This window comes from Ooceraea biroi, chromosome 1 (genome assembly GCF_003672135.1).
Source record: "Ooceraea biroi isolate clonal line C1 chromosome 1, Obir_v5.4, whole genome shotgun sequence".
Classification (NCBI taxonomy): Eukaryota; Metazoa; Arthropoda; class Insecta; order Hymenoptera; family Formicidae; genus Ooceraea; species Ooceraea biroi.
The window spans coordinates 12,876,685-12,901,350 of NC_039506.1; the positions used below are offsets into that span (position 1 = coordinate 12,876,685).

A 24,666-nucleotide genomic window follows, 5' to 3' on the forward strand; every position below is an offset into this window, starting at 1 on the left:
AAAGCAGAGTATAGCTGTCCTTTCCCAACCTGTAGCCGCCATTGCCGTTTAGACAAAGACGACACGAGAATGGGTATTACTGTCCTTCTTTCTCACTAAACGGCAATGGCGGCTTGGCGCTTATTCCAGTTAGGTTATAGTTCAATGCTTGTTTCCCTTTCCCGGAAAAATAATTCCTTCCTTCTTACATCCCTATAAAATAGCTCCAGGTATTCCACTTTCAATTTCCTTAATTCTGAAGTTTTATAATTATCTGTTTGTTTAATAGCCGTAAAAGCCCTTGCCGCTTGATTTTTTATTATACTTGTTTATTTGCTTCATCAGATATTACGTTCCTGCGCCTCCGCGCTTGCACAGTCTTTCTTTTCCAATAGAAGGACAGAAAATATATTGCTCTCTCGCTCTGGCATCTCGGTCCTCGATTTTCATCAACAAGACCTATCCAGGTATATAAGATCTATGATTTATATAGATCAGTGATCTCTTCACGGAATGAAAATGCGAAAAGTGAGCAAATTTACTAGGTGTTGACCAATTAACTTATAAATATTCTAGTAAATTTGCTCATTTTTCACATTTTCACTCCGTGAAGAGATACGTAATAGACCTCCAAGTCATTGCTGTTGCTGTACATCGTAAGAAAATTGCAATTGTATTATTTTTAATTATCAAAGAATTACAACAACGACGACAAAATCAATGGCAATAACAATTTGCGTCTTCCTGTTAAGCATGGAGACTAATGAAGAATTTCATTCCGATTCATTCCATTTATCCTCTCCCGACTTCCGATTATCAATAGTTTATCGATCGCAATGCTATCAGTGTACATATTTTGAACTATTGATACCTAGTCAGTCTTTTGTTTCGCTTTGCACCGATCCCTTCTGCGCATTGCCATGTTTCTGGTAGCGACCAATATGAGACAAGTTTTGTATATGTAGTAGTTTAAACTCAGCGAGTGTGTAACACGTTTTGACTAATCAACCCATACAGCACGCAAAGATTGCATATATATTGCAGGAATCTTCCACCGCAACGTAGCAACATTGCAAATGCACTGCGAAATGTTTCTGCAGCATTGCTATGGGATTGCAGGAATGTGAAAATGTCCGCTTTTCGGACCATTGCAACGAAACGTCATAATAATATTGCAATGTAATGAATTTGCAATAATTATTCATTATTATATACTTTAAATATTTGTATTTATATAACTTCAATATTTTTATTTATTAACATAAATAGACACTTATATGTAATATAACAATAGTAATAAAAAATGAAATAAACATTTTCTCTATTTTTGTTATAAAAAAAGTAACTGTTCTTTATAAAAAAAACTTAAAAATCCTCTTCTTGAGATATTATTTTTCCTTTAATTATGTTTAAATATTTTTCCTTTAATTAAATAATTGAATCTTCTTCGTTTTTGTTTGTATGTTGCCTGTAAAAATAAAATAGGAATTAAAATTCATATATATTAGCATAAAATTACATAAAAATATACATATACTGCAAGTATGTATAGAATTATATGTAAAATGACATACTTTGATCTCTCAATCCTAACCGGAGCTTGAGCAAGCCACTTGGAAATGCATTCAGCAATTTCTGCATCAGTGGCATGATTGTGTATTTCACGAACAGCTTCTATAACAGAAAAAGTTATTAAAAATATTACAACTATTAATATGCAGTTTTCTAATGAATTTCCATAATTTTGAGGTTATAGTGATATAAACCGTGAGATAGACAAATAGAGTGATTCTCTGTTATAATTAATTAATAGATACAAGATTTTAACAGCACACAAGTGCTATAATGAGACATAATATTATAAAAAAGTACTTACCTTTTTCTTTTACGTAACTACTTTCTTTTAGAATGATGCTCGCGTCATACAACCACCATGTTCTTTAGATAGTCGAAAGAGACAAACACCGCATGCGCATATTACCGAGTTCAGATTCTGGTCATCACATTGGTCGAATAGATTTGGACGAATCTCGTTAGGATAGGAAGACTCCAATGTTTTAATAAAATGAATTATTAATATTAATTAATTACAAATTTTGATTGTGCAATGTTTCCGAAATATTAATGTCATGTTGCTACAAGTGTGCTGGTATTTTGCGGATATACAGGGTGTTTCCTAAGTAAGTAGACAAACTTAAGGAGGATATTCCTTGGCTTATTTTAAGAAGAAAAGGTCATATAAACATATGTCCTAAACTGCTTTGTTTTCCAAAAAAAAGTATCTGTCATTGTAAATACGTCTTGCTTGACGAGCGTTTCCATTAGCAAGACCGTATACGAAATGCATATCTGCCATTTCGGCGTTTGTGTAATTTACCATAATTAATAAAATTACTAAACTTAATAGGAACTAATAAAGTTTGCGTCAAAGATAACGTGATAGCAGTGATGCCGGATAGCGTGCTTTTGCAGTACGAGTCAACAGCGGTGGGGATGGAGTGGGGATGGTCTCGCGGCGGCCGCGCGGCACAGTCTGAAACGAGTGTTCACTTGCGGCGCCGCGAGACCATCCCCACTCCATCCCCATCGCTGTTGACTCGTACTGCAAAAGCACGCTATCCAAAAAGTGAACGAAAATAGTGATGTACTTTTTTTGGAAAACAAAGCAGTTTAGGACATATGTTTATATGACCTTTTCTTCTTAAAATAAGCCAAGGAATATCCTCTTTAAGTTTGTCTACTTACTTAGGAAACACCCTGTATATCTCTGCAATGTCTTTTTACTGTTGCATTGCAATTTGCAACGTTGCAACGTTGCTGCAATGTTGGTGCAAGCTTCTGTGCTGTATGGGAAGTGCTGGATAGGCTACCAAATCATGGCGAAATACCACGTGATCGAGAACGAAAAGATCAAAGGGCCGACAGAGAGTGCCCCTACTAGTTATATGGTTTTGGTTTCACTTTTCAAACACGACTCGAGCAGCACATGTTGGTTGGCCAACAGTTGGCTTTAAATCGGAAGCATCGACAGTTGGAAAAACAATGTTGACCGATATCGTTAAGGCGATCCTGCAGTTGCTAGTGAACAGTGTTGCCATTTGCACACATACACATACAAAAATTACAGTTGAAATGCTTTTTATAAACATTTCGCAATTTGTACGCACAAAATTGCGGCGGTCCCAACTCGGGATAAAATAAAGGAATAGAATGAAGCTTTTTGAAGTGACTTTAGAAGCGTAATAAAAAAGAAAAGTGTTTATGAAAATCTTGTATGTATGTATAAGTATGCACAAGATTTTCATAAACACTTTTCTTTTTTATTACGCTTCTAAAGTCACTTCGAAAAGCTTCATTCTATTCCTTTATTTTATCCCGAGTTGGGACCGCCGCAATTTTGTGCGTACAAATTGCGAAATTTTTATAAAAAGCATTTTTTTGTGTAAATGGCAGCACCATTGCGAAAAAGTTCCCTAGTCACTCCAGGATCCCCTTAAAATGTTTTCCTTTTTTATTATTTCATACTCGAATTAAATATATGATAAGACATTGTAACAGACATTGATAAAATATATGTTTTGTTTCTTTATAAATTTTATCTGTTTTGAAATAGCCTGCAGTATTTGTAACCATTTTAGTGTAACATTATTAATCGATTGACGACGCAATACCAACCGTCGGGCCAACATGATAAACGTTGGGCAATCAACATAAATCCAATATAAGACCAATGTTTATGTGCTGCTCGGGGAAGATGAACCTGCTAGTCTCTACAGTCTTCATGACTAACGAGTTAAACTCCGGTTAAAGTAAGTTGTGGAACTGGACCATAGAAGTCTTATCTTTAACTAAGTAAAGTGCAGAAAGTGCAACAGAACGAGCGCAACAGAGTGGTACATACATGAGGTTTGTTCTTTTTCGCTGCACTTCTGAACTGGTGCAATAAGTTAGAGTGAAATAAAAGGTCTGTTCTTTTTAGCTGCACTGCTGAACTGGTGCAATAAGTTAGAGTGAGAAAAAATATACTTGTCTCACTTTAACGTATTGCACCAGTTCAGCAGTGCAGCTAAAAAGAACAGACCTAAATATACTTTCTTTCGCTCTAACTTATTGCACTAGTTCAGAAGTGCAGCGAAAAAGAACAAACCTATGGATCCATTTGGCGTAACTCCATGCGCATGCTATTGGCCGATCTAGTCTTACTGTTATTCGTGCTTTAGCCAAATAAGGTAAAGGGCGGAACAAGCATTCGACGTGAGAGTGTGTGGGAGTTGTCGCTTGTCGAGTGTTCTCACCGTAGACGGTTGTGCGTCCGCTTGTCATCGGGGATTCGTTTCGTTTCGAATTCGCTGAACATTAAGCAATTGCAGAGCAGCCGTTTCGTCGGAGCGAGATGTCGTACGAGACAAGTAAGTTGCAACGCATCAAGCATTGACTCACTGTACGATTTTGAGATAGTGTAAAGTGTCACTGCGTTTTCCGGTTTGCACAGTTGGATATGCAAGCTCCGTAATATTGCGATTAAATCGATATGAAAGAACCTTAAAGTCGCTTATCGTTCTCCACGTCACTCGTGTTTCCTCGCCGACTAACTGGAGTTCGTTTCGCGCTTCTCTTGCTTTTCATTCATTCAAGAGAAAATCCGTATGTGACACAATACGCCAGAATGCCGCCGACATACGTCAATTTGTATGCTGTGTCAATATCTATAGGGTGATCGGAAAGAGTCGACGGGTTTGTTTGGTGAATTTTTTGATCAAGTTTTGGGATGAATGTGCTTGTGCTAATTATTATATCGAGTTTAGAAAAATTATTTTTTTTTAGTCATTGATGTGAATAACGTGGAATATAATATTTTGTCATACGAATACGCGATAAGTGTGTTGTTCGATTAATTCTTCACGCCAGTTTTCATTTTTCAAAGCCTTAATATCTCAAATCTTGTCATACAGAAATTGTTTATATTGAGAATTTTTATGTTAGGAGTAAGAAATAAGAAGCATCAAAATTCTTATCAAGTTTTTTGTGTGTAAGAAACCTATGAAGATTTTTGCGACACCATATCTATACACTATATACGTGCTTTACACAAGCAAAAGATGAATCAACAGCTATTAAGTGACAAGGTCCTGATTAGATTTCAGATAAAAATTACAGATAAAAATTAAGTTGCAGTTTATCTATCGCATTTTTATCAAATAAAATATAGGACGAAAAATATTTTTAGTAAGTATAAAATAAAACTTTGGGATAAAGAATTATTTACTAATGAAAACAAAGCAGCATTTTTATATTTCTATAATTTATATATATATATATAATTGTAATGTAATTATTACATAATATTTATGATAAATATTATTATAACTTATGATAATTATTGTTTTTATGAATAATTAATAATTTGTAATATAATTTTATAACTTTTAAATTCTCTTACATTTATTAAAACATGTGTATATAGCGCAGATTATGCGAAAGAGTGGTAGAGAGAACCATTATTAACATTTACATATTTACGTTACATTAAATGTCTTCTATAAAAACATCTTTTCTAGATTGCTTTGTTATACATATATGTACCTATATTTACTTGTAATTAATTTCATTCAAGTGCGTTTATAAATTTTTTTTCGATAATGCTACTTCCAAAAAGAGAGACTATAATATTATTCAGAATGCAAGCTGTAGCTTGTTAGCGCTCAAAATAATTTGAAACATTAGGAACTGGATCCATGCCAATGTATCAACGTAGAGTATTTTAGTTCCAGCACCTGGATGTATTATATTCATTGTTTGCATGATATTTGAGCTGTTCTCATTTGTATGACAACATTCTCACAAATAAACTTTATTCTATTTTTTATTTATTGTTTATATATAATAGACACATTATCGTTTATACATAATATATAATTAGATAAACAAAACTAAAATTAATACTAAAAATAATATATATACTAAAATGTTAATTAATACTAATAATATATACTAAAATGTTTGTATATATCATACATTAAATAATTGTTGTTCATTATGTTAAATAAATAATAAAACAAGAATAACAACTTTTATATTATAAAAAATAAAATATAAAATATATATTTTTTATTATTTTAATCGTAAATTTACATATAAATAATACTATTCAAAAAGTGTACTTTGTATCTTTTTAAGCAATGTGTAAAATTCATTTTAAAACAAGATAATATATTTTAATAAATATATTAATATATGAAGAATAATGTTATAAAACTAATTCAGTACCGAGATATGTAGGATATTTTCGGGATGTCTGATTATCTCTGATATAATCTAATTTCTAATTTTTTCCATTAAATGTATAAAATTGAAATAAACTAATCGAACTTGGTCTAAATAATTAAAAATTTTTCGGCATTACAGAATACATATTTGCCACATTACCGAGGACTCAAAGAGGGCAACCTCTTGTATTAGGTGGCGATCCTAAGGGAAAGAACTTTTTATATACTAATGGTAATAGTGTCATCATTAGAAATATTGATGTGAGTTTCTATAGTACGATAAGTACGAGTTCTTGTTCTCAATGACATATATAGTATATTAATCTGTGTGTCGTCGAATTTTGCAGAATCCAGCAATTGCGGATATTTACACGGAACATTCTTGTCCTGTAAACGTCGCCAAATACTCTCCAAGTGGTTTCTACATCGCTTCGGGAGGTATGTGATATTTTAATTGTAATATAATTTATATGTTGTAGATTTTATAAGTTGTTTAAAGAATAATGTAATCTCTGTAAGTTTCGTAATGATTGCTTGCGTTCTTGTTCGTAATTAATAGCTTTTATTGATAATAATTTAGCGCATATTTTTTATTCACGACCTTTATATATAAAACCTTTAAATTGCGCCAATTACAAAGATTCAAGGATCTTCCTATTCCAACCCAAGTGGTAACAGCTTTATTTCTCCTTAACAAAATTAATAGATGTATCACCTAAAATTACTTTAGTCAACCTAAATAATATGTATCGAAAACCAATTGTTATATAACTACTTTAAAAAAATGAGAATCAAGTGGTATGTATCTTTATATTCCTTAAAACCTGACGGCAATTTATGATCCTGTAAGAAAGAACCTTACAAAGATTACAGAGAGAAAAAGACTTGCCAAGTACATAAAACAAATAAGCAGTAAAACTAGGTATACATAAAAAAAGTTGAAAAGAATTGTGTTACTAAAACATTAACTATTCTAAAATGGATATGAAATCAATTAATTGAATTAGTCAGCAATTAGTAAAGTATTTTATTACTCAAAAAGGATTTTTTTATTTGTATTTCTACTGTATTTCATAGATCAATCGGGTAAAGTACGTATTTGGGATACAGTTAACAAGGAGCACATATTGAAAAATGAATTCCATCCTATCGGCGGGCCGATCAAGGACATCGCCTGGTCCCAAGACAGTCAGCGCATCGTCGTGGTCGGAGAAGGAAGAGAAAGGTAGTTACGCTGCCCGAATCACATTAACGTAAAAATCAAGAGGAAAACAAAAATTAATATATGAATCATTGTGTCTAGATTCGGGCATGTTTTTATGGCGGAAACCGGAACATCGGTAGGCGAGATCTCCGGCCAGAGCAAACCCATCAACTCGTGCGACTTTAGACCAACGAGACCGTTCAGATTAATAACTGGGAGTGAAGATAACACCATCGCTGTATTCGAAGGACCACCATTCAAATTCAAGTATGTACGCAAAACTCATCCTAATTCCGTTATAATTGTTGCTTTTTCGAAAGTGGTACATCATGAAAGCTTAAATTGTTCATATAATTCACTATATGCTGCTTGTTTAGGATGACGAAGCAGGAGCACACGCGTTTCGTTCAGACTGTACGTTACTCGCCTGACGGGAATTTGTTTGCTTCCGGCGGATTCGACGGTAAAGTGTTCATATACAACGGGACAACATCCGATCTCGTCGGTGAAATAGGATCTCCTGCGCATCAAGGTGGCGTTTATGGGGTGTGTAATGCAGTCAGTTCTAAATTCTCCCCTGTTTACGGAAGTTGTTAACTGGGTCATGGTTTCTAGAATAGATTAATTAGATATCATTTAAGAGTCTAGATTTAATTGCACATTTAATCCCATACGTGTAATTAAATATAAGTGAAAACACTTGTTAACACGTTCACTCATAGCAAATAGGTGTTATTATCTAATTTCTCTCAGCAAGGAAACAGTTTTAAATCATGATACGTATTTTAAAAAATGAGTTAATTCATCTCCCTCACAGAAAGTTGATAGATTAATCTGACATTTATTTTATCTAAATTTATTATACAGCGTTCCACCAAGCTTGAGCATCTTAAGCATCTCCCTTTTTTCATAAATATAGAAAAATGTCAAAGGAACACATTATTTATTTCAAAAAGACAAATATCATGACAATCATACAATTTTTCTCAGGGTCATATTTTTCCAGATTTCGAAGTCATCCATATTTTTATTAAATGGAGCAGCACGTATCATTGTGTGGTGTAACGAGATCAATTTAGTAACTTGCGCAAAATTTAAAATATCTAAATTATTTGATCGCAGCAGAGTTACTTGCGATATCAACATTACGAATGTCCAGCTCACAGTACACTCACAACTCGTGAAATATTAAGTGAATAATTTACGTAATGTCGGATCGCACGCAATGTATATGGTCTCCTTCGTCTGATTTTATGTTACTGGATTCTTTTCTGTGGGCAACTGTCAAAGCAGCCACTTATAATGATATTTCCATCACGCATATTTTTATATTGTAGGTTGCATGGAAATCCGACGGTAAGCAGTTATTAACTGCTTCTGGAGATAAGACTTGTAAATTGTGGGACGTTGAGACACGTTCGTTAATTACGGAATTCAATATGGGAACAACGGTCGATGATCAGCAGGTTTATATAATTAAATTAATTCTCTGATTGAAATACTCTGCGTATAATCAATTTGCAAGATAAAGCATCAGGAGAAATGATGTGCACACAATTAATTAAAATAATCTGTGGTTCTAGGTGAGCTGCCTCTGGCAAGGAAACCACTTGTTATCCGTGTCACTCAGCGGCTTCATCAATTATCTCGACATTGATAATCCTGATAAGCCTATCAGAATAATAAAGGTAACTTTTGATGAAGTGGACTGAAATATTTACGAAATGTTGAAACCAAAGTGACGGAAAACGTACCACCAATCCGAAAACTAAATCAGATACTATGTACCTCTAACACATACGCATACAATATTCTATATATGTATAAATTTTTTTTGTTAATCTTTTTCCTAAAGGAACTAATAATTTTTAAGTAATGCAATACGATATTTCTAGGGTCATAATAAACCGATAACGGTACTAACATTAAGTCCCGATAGAGGTACGATTTACACTGGTTCCCACGACGGTTTTATCACCAATTGGAATGCAGAGACGGGAGAGAATGATCGCGTGCAAGGGCACGGTCATGGTAATCAAATTAACGGGATGAAGGCTGTGGGTAATTTACTTTACACTGCTGGCATCGACGATACCTTGAGGTCAGTTGATATCGCGTCGAACGCGTACGCAGAAACTTCAGTGGTAAAACTGGATTCGCAACCACGAGGCCTGGATATATGTGACGATATAGTTGTGGTGGCTTCGGTTCGACAGGTAAGCGAAACACGAAGCGATTTTTATATTTACATGTTGTATTATAACAACAATTATGCTTTACAGATTGCAGTTACGCAAAATGATAAAAAACTGTCTAGTATAGCGATCGATTATGAGCCATCATGTGTGTCAATTAATCAAGAAACCAGAGATGTAGCTATTGGATCCACGTCCGACAATAAAGTTCGTATTTGCTTACATAGCACGCGCGTATCTACATATAATTTGGAAAAAGATTTATTTGTGTTGTATTTATATAATACTATTATCGAGAGAGAGAGAGAGAGAGAGATGTATAATTTACTGTCTTTTGTAGGTTTACATCTACGAATTGTCAGATACAACACTAACTCAAAAGACTGAATTAGAACACCTAGGTCCAGTTACGGATGTCTCATATAGTCCCGATAATAAATATTTAGTCGCCTGTGATGCAAACAGAAAAGTTATATTATACGCCGTACCAGAATACAAGGTATGAAGAAATTTTATACGCAAGATAATATACAATAAGACATATATACAATTAGACGTGGCATCCAAATTGAAGCCGCGTTTCTCGTCACTTTAGTTCCCACAAGAAACGGCAGTCTGAACGTGGAAACCAAATCCGATTGTAACTATCGAACGAACAAACAAACAAATTTAATTTCAGGATATAACAAGATAATTTACAACTTAATAATTGTATAAAACAAAATCAAAAGAATAAGTAATAAAGCATATAGATAGTTCTAAATAACGAAAATGCTAGGAACAGTAACAGTAATAAAAATTCCATAAAGCTCTGTGGAGTCCCTCACTGTCGAGAGATTTATATAATTTCTAATACAATGTATCTAAAGTGTCTGAGAGACCAACTCTTAACATTGAATGCCGAATCCGATTCGTTTATTTCTACTTCACCGATTTCATTGGAATGCAGTCTTCGTTATTAGATCTTTAACATAATGATAAATTGTACTTTAAAATCGTACGTTTACGATATTATACAATTAAATTTTATCCCGCGATATTTACTACGTAATTATAAAGTAACTACTCTTATATACTTTTTCAACTAATTAAATTAATTAATTATTGTTAATTGTTTGTTATGCGTTTATCGGATTATCAGAGGGTGAGTAATCAAGTGCAACTAAGTGTTTGTATTGTAGTACTCAAGTATAATTGTAACAAGAACATAAAACATGAGTATATATTCGAATTTATGTTTCCGATTTTGTTCTATGTTCATCCGAAGTTTAGTTTGCAGTTTAGGAATATGACAAAATAATTTGATTTGCAGTTGGCGCACAATAGAGAATGGGGCTTCCATAACGCGCGAGTAAATTCGGTCGCGTGGTCTGCAAATTCCGACATGGTTGCGAGTGGCAGTCTTGACACGACTATCATTATCTGGAGCGTAACGAATCCAGCAAAACACACCATCATTAAGAGTAAGTAACAACGAATTGTCCCGCCCGCACAAACGGACCGGAATCAACAGAAATAAAAATTTACGTTTTAGATGCTCATCCTCAAAGTCAGATAACGCGCTTAGTGTGGTTGGACGAGGAAACTCTAATCTCGGTCGGACAAGACTGCAATACTAAAATATGGCGTATAGAAAAGATATAAATTATCTTTTGGAAGAATTTATCGTGTCACTTTTAAGGAAAGCATCGGACTTTGGAAGCATTTTATTTATTTCGTAGTCTACGAATATTGTATATTATTTTTTAATACAATCCTTGATATATGATTAAAAAGATTATATTGCAAACTTTTACACGTGTTTTCGCATTGATTTTATTAATAAAAACAAAATTCTACATTCCATGTAAATTCTATTTCGATATTATTTCAATATTATCGCGGTAAGAAGGCCAGAAACCTTGAAACCGCACTAGAAACACTGCATTCGTACTAAGAATACAACATGACTTGCCTCTAATTCGTCTTTATTAAAATGGTGTAACAATAACAAGAGAAAACGATAACAATTCGAACACTAAGGGTCCTCAGGAACATGATCACGCGTCACTTCACCATTTGTACACTTAAGGAAGTAAATAATACGTCCTTTTGGTTCATCTTACTATCAGTCAGTTCTTACGCAGACAATAACTAGATACCACGAGCGTTCGCGCCGATTCATTCTCTGGTTTAACCACTTGCGTTGGCATTTAACTGATAATCATGCGAGACGCACGTGTTCAAGGTAACACTGTAACATTATAATTTACGGCTAACATTGTAATTTTATTTTTGTCGAAAATTCATTCATCTAAAATTTCGCGAAACGTATCCAAAATATTATCGTCTACTTTACGTAAGATTAATTTACTCAAGGCGTTTGTATGTTTCTATATTTCTGCATTATCTTTTGCTTTCTACTTCTCTGCTTTACTCTATTTATTGCTCTGATAATAAAAACGTATTATTTATGAACCGCCAGTAGGCTGTATATCCTATAGCAAAATGAGGCGAAAAGTATTGCCAAAACGGTTTTTGGTCACTTAAAATCCGCGTGAAAATCAAATTTGCTATCTTTATGAAATTCTATCGTGTTATTTTATATCTTGTTATCTTTTATTCTTAATTTATATTTATAATTAATTAATTAAAAATACATTTTATAATTTTTTTATATTAATTTAGGAAGATATTGTGAATTTTAAAAAATATATATATATGGTGTATAAACTATAGCAAATTTTGTTAGTTCTTGGTTAGTGATGTCGCTCTTTTTGACAACCAACCTGAACATAGCCACTGTTGGTCCATACTTATATGGGCTGCGTTCCGATATTGACTGCCAGTACTGAAAAGCTATAGTTTATGTCACGTATACTATAGATTTTCAGTACTGGCAGTAATATCAGAACACAACCATGGTCTAAGCGTCTAAGGTATTATTATTATTATTATTATTCGACTAGCAGAATCTTTAATAATTATGCACTTTAATCGCGCATTTCCGACACGATGGAAATATACCGTCATTTACTGAACAACTAACGCTGCTCAAAGTATTATCTATTAGAACTTTTCAAAACTAAAGTTTTTTACAGCTGATATTTTTGTATAAATTTATTACAAAATGATAAGATTTATTTATACTCAGCTGAGCGCTAACCGAGTCATCTGATCACGATCAACTAATCTCGCACGTGAGACACGCTTGACATCTTTGACCTGCGAGAAGCATGATAGAGTGGAGAGACGCGATTCCAACGCAAGAGATTAATCGTACGCGCGCTTATCCTCAAATACGTTTAGTAAAATATGTTACTTCTACCTCGAGCTGCCGGGGTAAAAGTTGCCTTCGCGTAATCGCACGAAGGTCTACATTTTTTGGTAAAAACATTAAAGATCCTAGAACGAGGGAGCGTCTACGCGGCAGCGCGGCATAGTAACTTCTATGGTTTCGACGCACCGTACCGCGGACGCTTCTGCGGCGCGGTCACCGGATGCCGGTACGAAACGTGTTTCCTAAGTGCGTCCCGCGACCGTGACACGTGCGAGCACGCCGCGCAGCTGTACGAACTGTTGCTGTGTGTCTCCATGTGCACCCGTAAGTTGTACTGATTACTCAGTTGCTTGCCACAGATTAGACAAGTAACGCCGGACTTGTTGTACGTCTGAGAGGTCCGGCCGGGCGCACCGAGGAACTTGAAGTTCGCGTCCCACATAACGGTAGCCGGTGGCTTCACGTCCTCCGCGACAGCGGATGCGACCTGATCCTCCATGACGATCGATGCGGCCTCATCCCTCGCGCCCTCCGAGTATCCCTTATCGACGTATTTGACAGTCGTGCCAGCGGGCACGGGCAATCTCTCCCTCTGGTTCAGTTTCGCGTTGATGGAGTAGTACGGTTTCGTCTTCACGCAATACGGTATGCTCTCCGGATCGTTACCGGAATCCTCATCATCCGGATTGTCCGTTATCTCGGTCAACGGTGCGGACGCTGGCTCCGACAATTCAACGGTCGCTGGATCGTCCTTCAACTCCGTCGTTGCTCTCTCTTCTCTGCTCGGCGACTTCTCCGGGGATTGCGTTATTGGCGGTTGCACGTACAGCCCGTTATCGTGTCTTGGATTTTTCTGAAATGAAAATACATGCACGGTCACGTGAGTCACGTTAAGTTTTATCTTTTATTTTTATCTTTCCACTAAAGAAGAGAAATGGTACAAAGAAACGTAATTCAAAAAACTTTAGTTAAACAGGGCGGTGTTATATGCTTAGCATTATTGTCTATGTAGTAAAGACATATTAAAAAAAATTATACAATTGTAACATTATATTACTTGTATGATGGTAATTTGTAATGTAAATGGTAATGTATAATTTTATAATATTGGTTGTATAATGCCGTTAGGACATAACCAAAACTATAAATCACTTTTATCTTTACATACTCGCGATAAACATACGTTTACTTAAGTTTTTGTAGACATACATGTGGATATTATAATGACATACAAGCAATGAACGCGTTCTTCAAAATTAAACAAAATTTGACAATTTTATAGTGTCTCTTGTATTAAACAACTGGTTATGCATTGCACATTAATTATTAATCTTTTGTGCAATTTCTTCTTTATTCAAATTGGTATTTGGAAAATGTTACTTAAGGATAGTTAGCATGATCAGTTTTAGGGCATACCGTTCTTCTGATTTACATTATTAATAATATAATAATCAGATGTACTTCGTTAAACATAATAAAATTTCCTTAACAAAATGTTTCTTCTGCGGGAACAGCTCCAAAATCGCTTTTTTATGAAATAATATTTAGTCGCAAAATTATTAGATTCTAACAAACCTCAGCGCATAAATGTACGACTTTTTGACTTATTCCAGTTTATTTATAAATAATGTTCGTTCTCTGGAAATATGTCCATGCACCTTTCCTCAGCTATTAACATCTTTAAATTTGACAAAATTAATGATAAACGTTTTATTATCGTCACACTTAACTAAAATGTTAAGCATTATTATACTGCAAAAAGAAAAGAAGAAAAAACATGTATCATATAACATTACGGTTCTAAACTCGCTAATGAATAGTTTTAGTAATTTAAAGAATTCGTGGAAGAGAAAAGCTATTTTAGATTTATACCTGTAAAGTCATTCTATGGGGTAAGGTTCCATGGGATGCATCCACTTGCATTTAGTTGCAACACACACAACGATCTTGATCTCGTGGATATCGTTTTTTTTGTTTTATTCATTATCGTTCCTTTGACGCATATGTACGAACGTAATAGTGGTACAATTCCTTCACGAAGGTACTTCTTTCTTGGAGGAACGACAGTGAATGTGTTTAAGTGACCTGAACAAAACAACACGATCATAGGGTAATATAGAGTGATGTGATTAAGAGAGAGGAACAAGCGAACGCGAATTTTGCTTCATTCTTTGTTCTTTGTTGCTATTATTAAAAATACGAGAGAAATTAATTATCTTCGGGACAGTCTTCCAAACGTATTCACAATAACATAGTATGCAGTTCTGTAATCTTTAAAGTATGTACATGATGCATCAGACACATGCAAGTTGCAAGAATATAAATTTACAATAATATACAAATGTTCTGTTATATTTTATACTACATACATACACAGATACATACATACATACGCACATCACACATATGTAAAATAACATACGTACGTGTACACACATACGTGTATGCACACGCATGCACACACAGAGAAAGAGAGAGAGAGAAAGAGAAAGACACGCACATATACATACATACATACATACATATATGAAGTTTGTTATGATGCCGTTTACATGTAAAACACATTTCACTTGATAGTTAACGCTTACAACATTTACTGTGTTCTCATATAAATATTACCATCCAGATATTATATAAATTTGTGCAACATTAAAGAGTTAAAGAAAAAGATTCTGAAATAACATACACGCATACGTACACGCACGCACGCACGCACACACATACACCATAATTTTTAATTAACAATATTATTTACCAGCTATTGAATATACAGATACTATCAATCAAATATTACAATGCATAAACAGGTGTACATCATATTAATGTTAACTAAAAAAAATAAAAAGAAATGTATTAAATAGTTTAGATATCAGCAAGTAATACAATGTGAGCAAGTTAATACGAAAACGTTGCATATGACCCATGTAGTTGTGTATATATTACATATGCTAGCCGTATCGCTTAGCATCTTCTATAGTTATTCTTTTACAAATATGCATATACATTTGTGAACAAGAAGTCAAATGTTCAGCACTCACTTTTAATTTTAGGATAGTAAGAGTATAAGAATTGTTAAGGAAAATCATATCTCTATATCGATTAAAAGGTCCATGCATTGTTATAAATAAGCAATCTGAGATTTTCGCTTGAGCACAAGAGAGTATTAAAACGTTTCAGTGTTATTCATGCTAATTACCTTAAGTATACCAAATAGCCACGCCATTATTATCAGTACTTATCTTTGAACGTATTACAATGTAGTTTTCGTGTTACATAAGATACTTAACGTACAAATATCGTAAATAAAAATTTAATATACAATGCGAAAATAAAAAAACCGAGTGCACCAGAACTTTTGTAAAATATCTCATTGAGATGACAAAATTGCTGATAGGAAAGCAAGAAAACTTATGAGCTGATAAAGAAGGAAACATAAAACACATTTAAAAAAAAGATATAGGTATAATAAACAGATATATTGCGCAAATTTTCCTTTAAATTTTCAGCACTTTGTAATGTTTTGTACTATAATAATATACATTTTTTATATCATATAATAATAAAAAAGAAACTAAGAAACTTACCCCAGCTATATCAGCCAATCCACGAATATGTAATGCATTGGCCATAGTTAAAAGTGCAGGTAATTGTTCCTGATAAATATTCACTTCTCCATTGTACATAAACGTGACTAGAGCGCACAGATTTGCATATTCCATGCCTGGTAACACAATAACAGGATGTTGCAAAGATCCTAAGTCCTAAAAATGCATTCATAAAAATTTCATGTCATCCATTATGATACCTTAAATCATATTCGATTTTAATACAAGATATAGTATATGCAACATTAATATAAATATCAAAATAAATAGAAGCATTCTAAATTTATTTATTAGTAGAATTAGATACACTCACGCGCGATAATAATAAAATTAACAATTCTAAATATTCATTTTGCATAATATGTAATTAATTAGCATAGAAAAGAAGCAACGAAAAAGCAACACAAAAATATGTATGCACTGATTTATATTTTTGTAATTGCATTATATTTACATATTTGTATTCTTTTAGGTGTGTTTATAATTAAAAAATTACATAATGCTAAAGGCTTTATTTGTTAAAGAAATAAAAATAATAAAAGTAAGCTTCATTTGCTAAAGGAATAAAAAAAGAATAAAAACATTTGATAAAAAATCTATGTTTACCTAGTGATATACAAGGTGTCCCAGACCTACCGTACCACCGGTTAATGATAGATTTCTGAGGTAATTCTGAGACGAATGTTCCTCTTGCAAAATGTCGAGGGTGGCGTAGTTTCGGCGCTACGAAGGGTTGTAGTTATCCTATCCTTGTGTAGAATTTTCCCGCGTTCAGTGACGGTGGGTCGGAGGGGTCCCGCGCATCGCGCACACTTCAATTTGATCTTAATTTTTCGCGGCTGTTCAAATTGAAGTGTGCGCGATGCGCGGGACCCCTCCGACCCACCGTCACTGAACGCGGGAAAATTCTACACAAGGATAGGATAACTACAACCCTTCGTAGCGCCGAAACTACGCCACCCTCGACATTTTGCAAGAGGAACATTCGTCTCAGAATCACCTCAGGAATCTACCATTAACCGGTGGTACGGTAGGTCTGGAACACCCTGCATAAAGAAAATCTTTATAAATACCTTGAATAGTTCCTTAAAATAATAGCTACAAGCTGAGAGTATGATTCTATGTGCTTGAATGTTTCTGCCTCCGGCGCTCAAAGTGACATCCGTTAGATGACCACCATCGAGCAGTTTTGGAAGCGAGCTCAAGAGCGTGTTTTGAAAATTGTGCCATCGCAAGCAGAACTGTTGACCTTCCATACCTCCTGCAAGAACAAAATTCCATATTGAAAGGGTTTAAGAAAAAGAGAAAAGACATTGATTACACAAGCCACTGCGACTCTTGACAACTGTGTACTGAAACCAGACACTGATTTGTCCTACGTGTCCATTCAATCTATAACTCTCTACACTCACATGCAAAAAATTCATCAAATCATTGAAAATTATTCATAAAAATTTATGATGAAATGAAATTTATGAGAATAAATATTCTTGTTACAGCAGTAATTCTTGTATGTTTTTGCGAATGATATTCTCAATATATATGCAGGATGTTCCAGGGTTAAATGTCCTAACTTAAAATATGAATTTAGGAGAATTTCTCAAAACGAGAAAAATTCTTCTGCAGAGTCCGTGAGAAACTTTCTCAGCGACATGACAATAATCGTTTTGCTTGGGATGCTGTTAAACAAAGAGTCTATGAAAGGTTGGTTAATGACATTGATTCTTTACAAGGAAGAATTGTTGAAACAATAACAGCTGCCCAGTGTCGCTCTGCCACTGTTGCTGCGAAAGGAAGATGCCAAGCTTGTCTCAATATTCAAGGCTATCGGCTTGAACAAAATTTATAATTATGTTCAAATTTTCATATTTTCTAGTAATAAAGTAGTTGGAACACACTATTAATTTGTTCATTATTACCTGATAATAATTTAATAAAATTTTATATTGAAAATGTTTAGCTGACAATATCTCCTAACCAAAAAGTTTATAGACATACCTCTAAAGGAAATTTTTTCTTGTTATGAGGTCCTAAATTCATATTTTAAATTAGGATATTTAACCCTGAAACACGCGCCCGGTGTGTGTGTCGCGACATATATATTCGCTTACGCACACACTAAAAACGTTAAACACGTAATCTTGTTGTCCGAAATCATGCGTTATCGCACACGAGCTTTCTTCCTTTTTTTTATACCGTATTTCTAGCGTTTCCGATTAATTCGATTAATTCAACACTTCGAATCACTTGACGTACTGTGTGTGCGTGTGCGTGTGTGTATGCGCCTCCTATTTTATAAATGTATTATTCCTCCGGATGTACTCTGGTCTATTTGTGAACACACGTTGTGTAAGTATCGAAAGTATCGAAAGGTTATGCGAAGCGCGGAATCACGCTGAGAAAAACATTCGATCACGTCGCGACGTCGCGAAGGAATATCCCTCGATGATTGCGAAGCAGCGCGGTCAAGTAGATCCGCCACTGTTCGAGAGCAACAGTCCGAGACACAATACTATTTATTTAACTGCGACTGCAGGTTCCAGCCAAATCTATTATTGTACTCAGGTACGGCTGGAAGGAAGGACAGCTGTCGCCGACCGTGATTTACATCGTGCTCCGGATCGACAGCTCCGCAGTCGAAGTACTGGCCTCGGTACGGCGCAATGAGAACGTACATGAGAACAGAATCGCGACTTCGAAACGAGAATCCGGATCCTCACGTCTATCGTTCCTCACCTCACGGAAATCATTCACCGCAAATGGCTGTTCTTTGCACAACACTGCGCTCTTTCTCTCTTTTTCGTCGAACACTTTTTCGTTTAACACTCTCTCTCTCTCTCTCTCTCTCTCTCTCTCTCTCTCTCTCTCTCTCTCTCTCTCTCTTATTCGGCAATTGCCATAATCACGAGTGACACAACACTAAAGTAAAGTGTACCTCGTATGACCGATGATCGATCCTGTCACCTAATGCCCTTGCGTCGAAACGATTACCGCGATTTATCAGATGCGCAAATTAATTAGGTGCTCGTTTTGAAGAAATTCGGCCTTTAGAAAAAAATAATGAACATCTTAATTTTCGAAATATTTGCCGTCATTTTCTAATGTTTTCCTCCATCTATCGGGCAACTGATGAATCCTCTCTCGAAAAAAATTAAGTAAATAAAGGCACAATTTCTTCAAAACAAAAAAAAGACTGAATTAATTTGCATACCTAATACATAAAGTTGATATATAAGGTGTTCAATAATGACCTAATCAACGTTCGTGCGAAAGTAGAATGAGATGAAACAGAAAAGTTTTACGATCTTCACGATATATAATTAATTATAGAGTTTAATTAGAGTTATTAATTCATTAAAATTAGCAAATCAGAGCGCATCTCAAGCGCTAAGACAATAGATAAAATGCTCTAAGCACAACTATAACTATATTGTCTGGATAAATCAATTCTGATCTCCCTAATGAAACACGTTATTTGTCACAAAATTTTTATTTTACTATTTCTTACATCTTGCACCTTTTGTACATATAAATGGAAGAACTTTATTTTTCGAAATAATAAAATCTATTCAAAATGTAACAAAACTCAAAAAAATAAAAAAGGAATTATATATAATTTACATTATTTAATATAAATTAATAATATACAATTATACAATATATTATAAATATTTATACAATAATTGCTTACTTATACATATATATTTACCATCAGTTACTCATTAACCCTTAGAGGGCCAGGATTTTTCCATTGAAATTTAAAATTTTTTAACGTAAAATTTATGCATATATGCAATCTATAGGTTCCGTAAAGTTCCCAAGTTCGTACCTGGCTCCTATATATATATCAGCCAGTCCGACCCTCTAAAGGTTAATAATTACTTTATTTATTTATATTTTCACAAAATACCTAACAGGATTTGTTTGCAAAAATATGATAATGGAAACCTAAAATTTACTATTATATATATTTTTTTATTTATAACTTACAATTTTTTAATTAAATTGTTAATTTTAATTGTAATTAGAATATATGAATATGTTTATACGGCAATTCATCCAATAGTAACAACCATAGTTATAAATGATGTTCGTTTATACGCAAGGATATAGCGTTAAAGCCTTCGGCAGACCAGCGCGACGCGACTCGCGATGCGCGATACGCGACGTGCGATATCCAATGAGCGTACAACATTGAACTATAACCTAACTGGAATGAGCGCCAAGCCGCCATTGCTGTTTAGTGAGAAAGAAGGACAGTAATATCCATTCTTGTGTCGTCTTTGTCTAAACGGCAATGGCGGCTACAGGTTGGGAAAGGACAGCTATACCCTGCTTTCACCCTCTCTTTCTAAACGGGTCACGTGACCCGAGAACAATAGCAGTGCTCATTACAGTTAGGATATAGTTCAATGATAAGATCTGACTATGAATACCGGCCTAAGGTCTGTTCTTTTCAGCTGCACTACTGAACTAGTGCAATACGTTAAAGTGAGACAAGTATATTTTTTCTCACTCTAACTTATTGCACCAGTTCAGGGCATCTATCACGTAACTTTTCCCCTAGGATGGAAAATGAAAAATGAAAATTTCTTCATCTCAGCAGCAAATCATAACGTAAAAGTTCACGCGAAATTTTAATTTTTAATTTTCCATCCTAGGGGAAAAGTTACGTGATAGATGCCCAGCAGTACAGCTGAAAAGAACAGACCTATAGTATAGACATTTGTGGCGTAATCTGCGTATTCTAGTAACTTACCAGAAATTACTCCACTCTAAAGGTCTGTTCTTTTCAGCTGAACTTTCTGCACTAGTTCAAGAAGTGTACGCTGACGCGTTCTTTCTACCAGAAGTGACGTCAGAGGTGACTGTTCTTTTCAATAGTGCAACAGAACTTAGTGCAACAGTTCACTGCACTGTCTGCCCTAGGTCTCGAGCTAGTGCAGCGTGCAGTTCAATATGGCAGCGTACATGTATAAACAAATAGCGTGTAAAATAGCGGCACAATTCGTACCTCAAACGTATCATTATCTCAAATTAAATCATTTGATATATATTTTTCTTTTTAGCTTCTCTTAACTTAATATTTAAAAACATTGTAGTCATATAAAAAAAGGTACATAGATATGGAGAAAAGAGATGATGATCATATTGCATATATTAAAAAGGATTTAGCTGGAAATATTTTAGTTGATATATAAATGGAAATGTTATTTGTGAGTCAAACGTATTAAAATTATCTATCTAAATATGTCAATAGGTATTATTTATGTAAATATTAATAGCTATTTAATAAGTAAATTTTAATTTATAATACTTATTTGATAAGATTTTTGAAGTTGGTTAACTTAGAATGAGTTTATGGCCGGTATTCATAGTCGAATCTTATATTTAAGACCGTTTTAAGTTTATCTGAAGATGCTGTATGGATCATTTCATTGGCTATGGAGTATCTGAAGATACACTTAAGACTGTCTTAAATATAAGATTCGACTATGAATACCGGCCATATTTCAAATATTGAATTTTTCTCTGTTAATTCATTTATTAATTATTTCGGATTACTTTCTATTATTGTTGGTTTTATGCGTATTTTTTTATTTGCACAATCTCGAGATTTTCTCAACTGATATCTAACTTATTTTTGTATACTTGTATCAGAGGATTCTCACTCCGGTTCAATAAATAAATAAAAGATATTGGCCGGTATTCATAGTCGAATCTTATATTTAAGATCGTCTTAAGTGTATCTTCAGATACTCCATAGCCAATGAAATAATCCATACAGCATCTTCAGATAAGACTTAAGACGGTCTTAAATATAAGATTTGACTATGAATACCGGCCAATATCTTTTATTTATTTATTGAACCGGAGTGAGAATCCTCTGATACAAGTATACAAAAATAAGTTAGATATCAGTTGAGAAAATCTCGAGATTGTGCAAGTAAAAAAATACGCATAAAACCAACAATAATAGAAAGTAATCCGAAATAATTAATAAATGAATTAACAGAGAAAAATTAGAGATTTGATGATTTGAGATTTGTTTTGATATTTATGTACTGCGCCATGTTGATTTCTGCACTGTGGCGTTCTTTCCCTTTCTATCTGTATTCCTGCACTATTCTGCACCTATGAAAACTTTCGCTATTCTCGCCAGTTCTAGTTCAGAACTAGTGCAGTACCAGTGCAGCTGAAAAGAACAAACCTTAAAAGTTGGCATTTACATGGCGCGTATTTTGTGTAAATTCACGTAAAGCGTTACAAGCTTAACCAATAACAGATCAGGCAGAAATACTAAATTGATTCTTGATTGGTTGTTATTATTTAGGCGTATCTGGCGTATTGCTAACAGAGAGAATCTAGTGGGGCGTATCCCGTTTGCACACGGAACGATTGCACATCGCACGATTGCACACCGCACGATTGCACGCGTAATATTGCACACGTTGTATTGCACACTGTTCTATTGGACACAGCACGATTGTACACCGCACGATTGCGCATGCACATTGCACGATTGGACTCCACACTATTGGACACCGCACGATTGGACACTGTACGGATAAACTTCCGAAAAGCTCCCATACCCGATTTACATATCCTTTGGTGAAAATGCTTGAAATGACTCAAAATGAATACCCTTAAATGGATTCGCGATATCCAATGAGTGTACAGCTTTTATATCAAAACTGTAAGCTGATTGGATATCGCGCGTCGCATGTCGCCTGTCGCGAGTTGCGTCGCGCTGGTCTGCCGAAGTCTTTACAATTATTGAAAAAGTAATTCGCTCTTTCTTTCCCTAGTTTAGGCGATAGCAGTAAGTCTGTAGATGCAGTATAAGATACTGTGCTGTAGATTACTTATTCTACTTGCTTTTTAGTTCACCGTGTCTTGAGATTTCATAATCGCCGTGAAACGACGTGCGCCCAAACTCATCACGCAAACTTTTGTGTATCTACGATATTATTATTCATATATATCCCAGCAAACACGGGTATATAACGGTTACATTACCGTAATAAAACGGAATGTAACACGCAATATTACATAGATGTACTAGGTTATATACACGTTAGTAGTAATTTCCCACTCAAACATGTTACAATTATATAACGTGAATATAATACGTATGTAACATCCCATACAGCACCGATTAATACAAAAAGCTTTCAAGAAGGTTTTAAAATCATTTCAAGATTTCACATTTCATATGCAACATTTCTGAAAGGATTCCGCAATATGTGATATGAAATGTTGCAACAGAAATGTTTCTAAAGCCTACCACATGCAATAAATTTGAAAAAATGTGAATATTGTTAAAAGTAAAATTATATATATACCAAGATAGCCAAACCTGCACGAACAAATTCTGAGCAGTGTCTGCAGTAAATTTTTGATGTCAGAAAGGCAACAGATTTTATACAGAAGTTGCTCTTTCAGATGATGTTATCAAACTGTTATCAGAAATGCAACAGTGTCTGCTGACAGGCAATGTGAGCAGATTGGTAGCAGAAACCGAGCAGAATCTGCAGCTTTTGACACAATTCAAATTTAAACAGATAGGTATGCGGTTTCGCTTCGCACCGCTATGCGGTGCACACGTCGAGTTCTTACTCGACGTTAAGATTTAGCCTGACAGTTATATAAGTTAATATACGCGCCTTGGCATGATAATATTAATTTTTCTGAAAATTTTTGTACTTGCGGCACAGAGGCTCCCATGGACAACGTCCACGCACACCGCAAGCAATCTGAAGTTCGAAAACAAAATTCGGACTTCAGATTAGAATAAATTAACAATAAGAGAGAGATTATGCAACGAACTGTCAGAAAAACACATCAAGCCAAATGTACTTTAATTTAACCATATTGTTCACATTGTTTTTACTGGATATATATTTCATTCTTATTATTGTATATTTCTTTTCAATTTTGCATTTCTTTCCCATTGAAAATAAAGAAAAATAGCAATTTAAATAGCAGTATGGATTAGGGGTCATTTTAACAGCTGATTATGTATAGAATCTGCTCAATTTCTGCTGCCAAACTGCTCTCAAGTTATGTGCGCAGGCTCTGCTCTCAATCTGCTGACAATCTGCTACCAGGTTATGTGTACAGACTCTGCTCGATTTCTGCTGCCAATCTGCTCACA

General features: G+C 34.5%; 2 protein-coding genes across 4 annotated transcripts; one reads left to right on the forward strand and one right to left on the reverse strand.

Moving 5' to 3' along the window:
- The first annotated feature begins 4,199 nt into the window (after positions 1–4,199).
- On the forward strand, positions 4,200–11,489 carry LOC105281533 (actin-interacting protein 1). 2 transcript variants are annotated; one of them, XM_011342816.2, is made up of 14 exons: positions 4,200–4,388; positions 6,385–6,506; positions 6,593–6,683; positions 7,323–7,470; positions 7,549–7,716; positions 7,827–7,995; positions 8,787–8,915; positions 9,033–9,137; positions 9,345–9,665; positions 9,732–9,851; positions 9,985–10,143; positions 10,786–10,788; positions 10,957–11,107; positions 11,179–11,489. In XM_011342816.2, the coding sequence occupies exons 1-14, from the start codon at positions 4,373–4,375 to the stop codon at positions 11,286–11,288; spliced, it is 1,812 nt and encodes a 603-aa protein (XP_011341118.1). In that variant the 5' UTR covers positions 4,200–4,372; the 3' UTR covers positions 11,289–11,489. The 2 variants fall into 2 exon arrangements, with proteins under 2 accessions (XP_011341118.1, XP_011341119.1); XM_011342817.2 differs by lacking the exon at positions 10,786–10,788.
- A 105-nt stretch (positions 11,490–11,594) lies between these two features.
- Positions 11,595–19,387, reverse strand: LOC105281532 (protein bric-a-brac 2). 2 transcript variants are annotated; one of them, XM_011342813.3, is made up of 4 exons: positions 19,245–19,387; positions 17,582–17,769; positions 16,488–16,664; positions 11,595–13,756 (listed from the first exon to the last, which is right to left on the reverse strand). In XM_011342813.3, the coding sequence occupies exons 2-4, from the start codon at positions 17,762–17,764 to the stop codon at positions 13,073–13,075; spliced, it is 1,044 nt and encodes a 347-aa protein (XP_011341115.1). In that variant the 5' UTR covers positions 17,765–17,769; positions 19,245–19,387; the 3' UTR covers positions 11,595–13,072. The 2 variants fall into 2 exon arrangements, with proteins under 2 accessions (XP_011341115.1, XP_011341116.1); XM_011342814.3 differs by lacking the exon at positions 19,245–19,387 and adding an exon at positions 18,765–19,173 and having other exon boundaries at positions 13,073–13,756.
- Between the last annotated feature and the right edge of the window lie 5,279 nt (positions 19,388–24,666).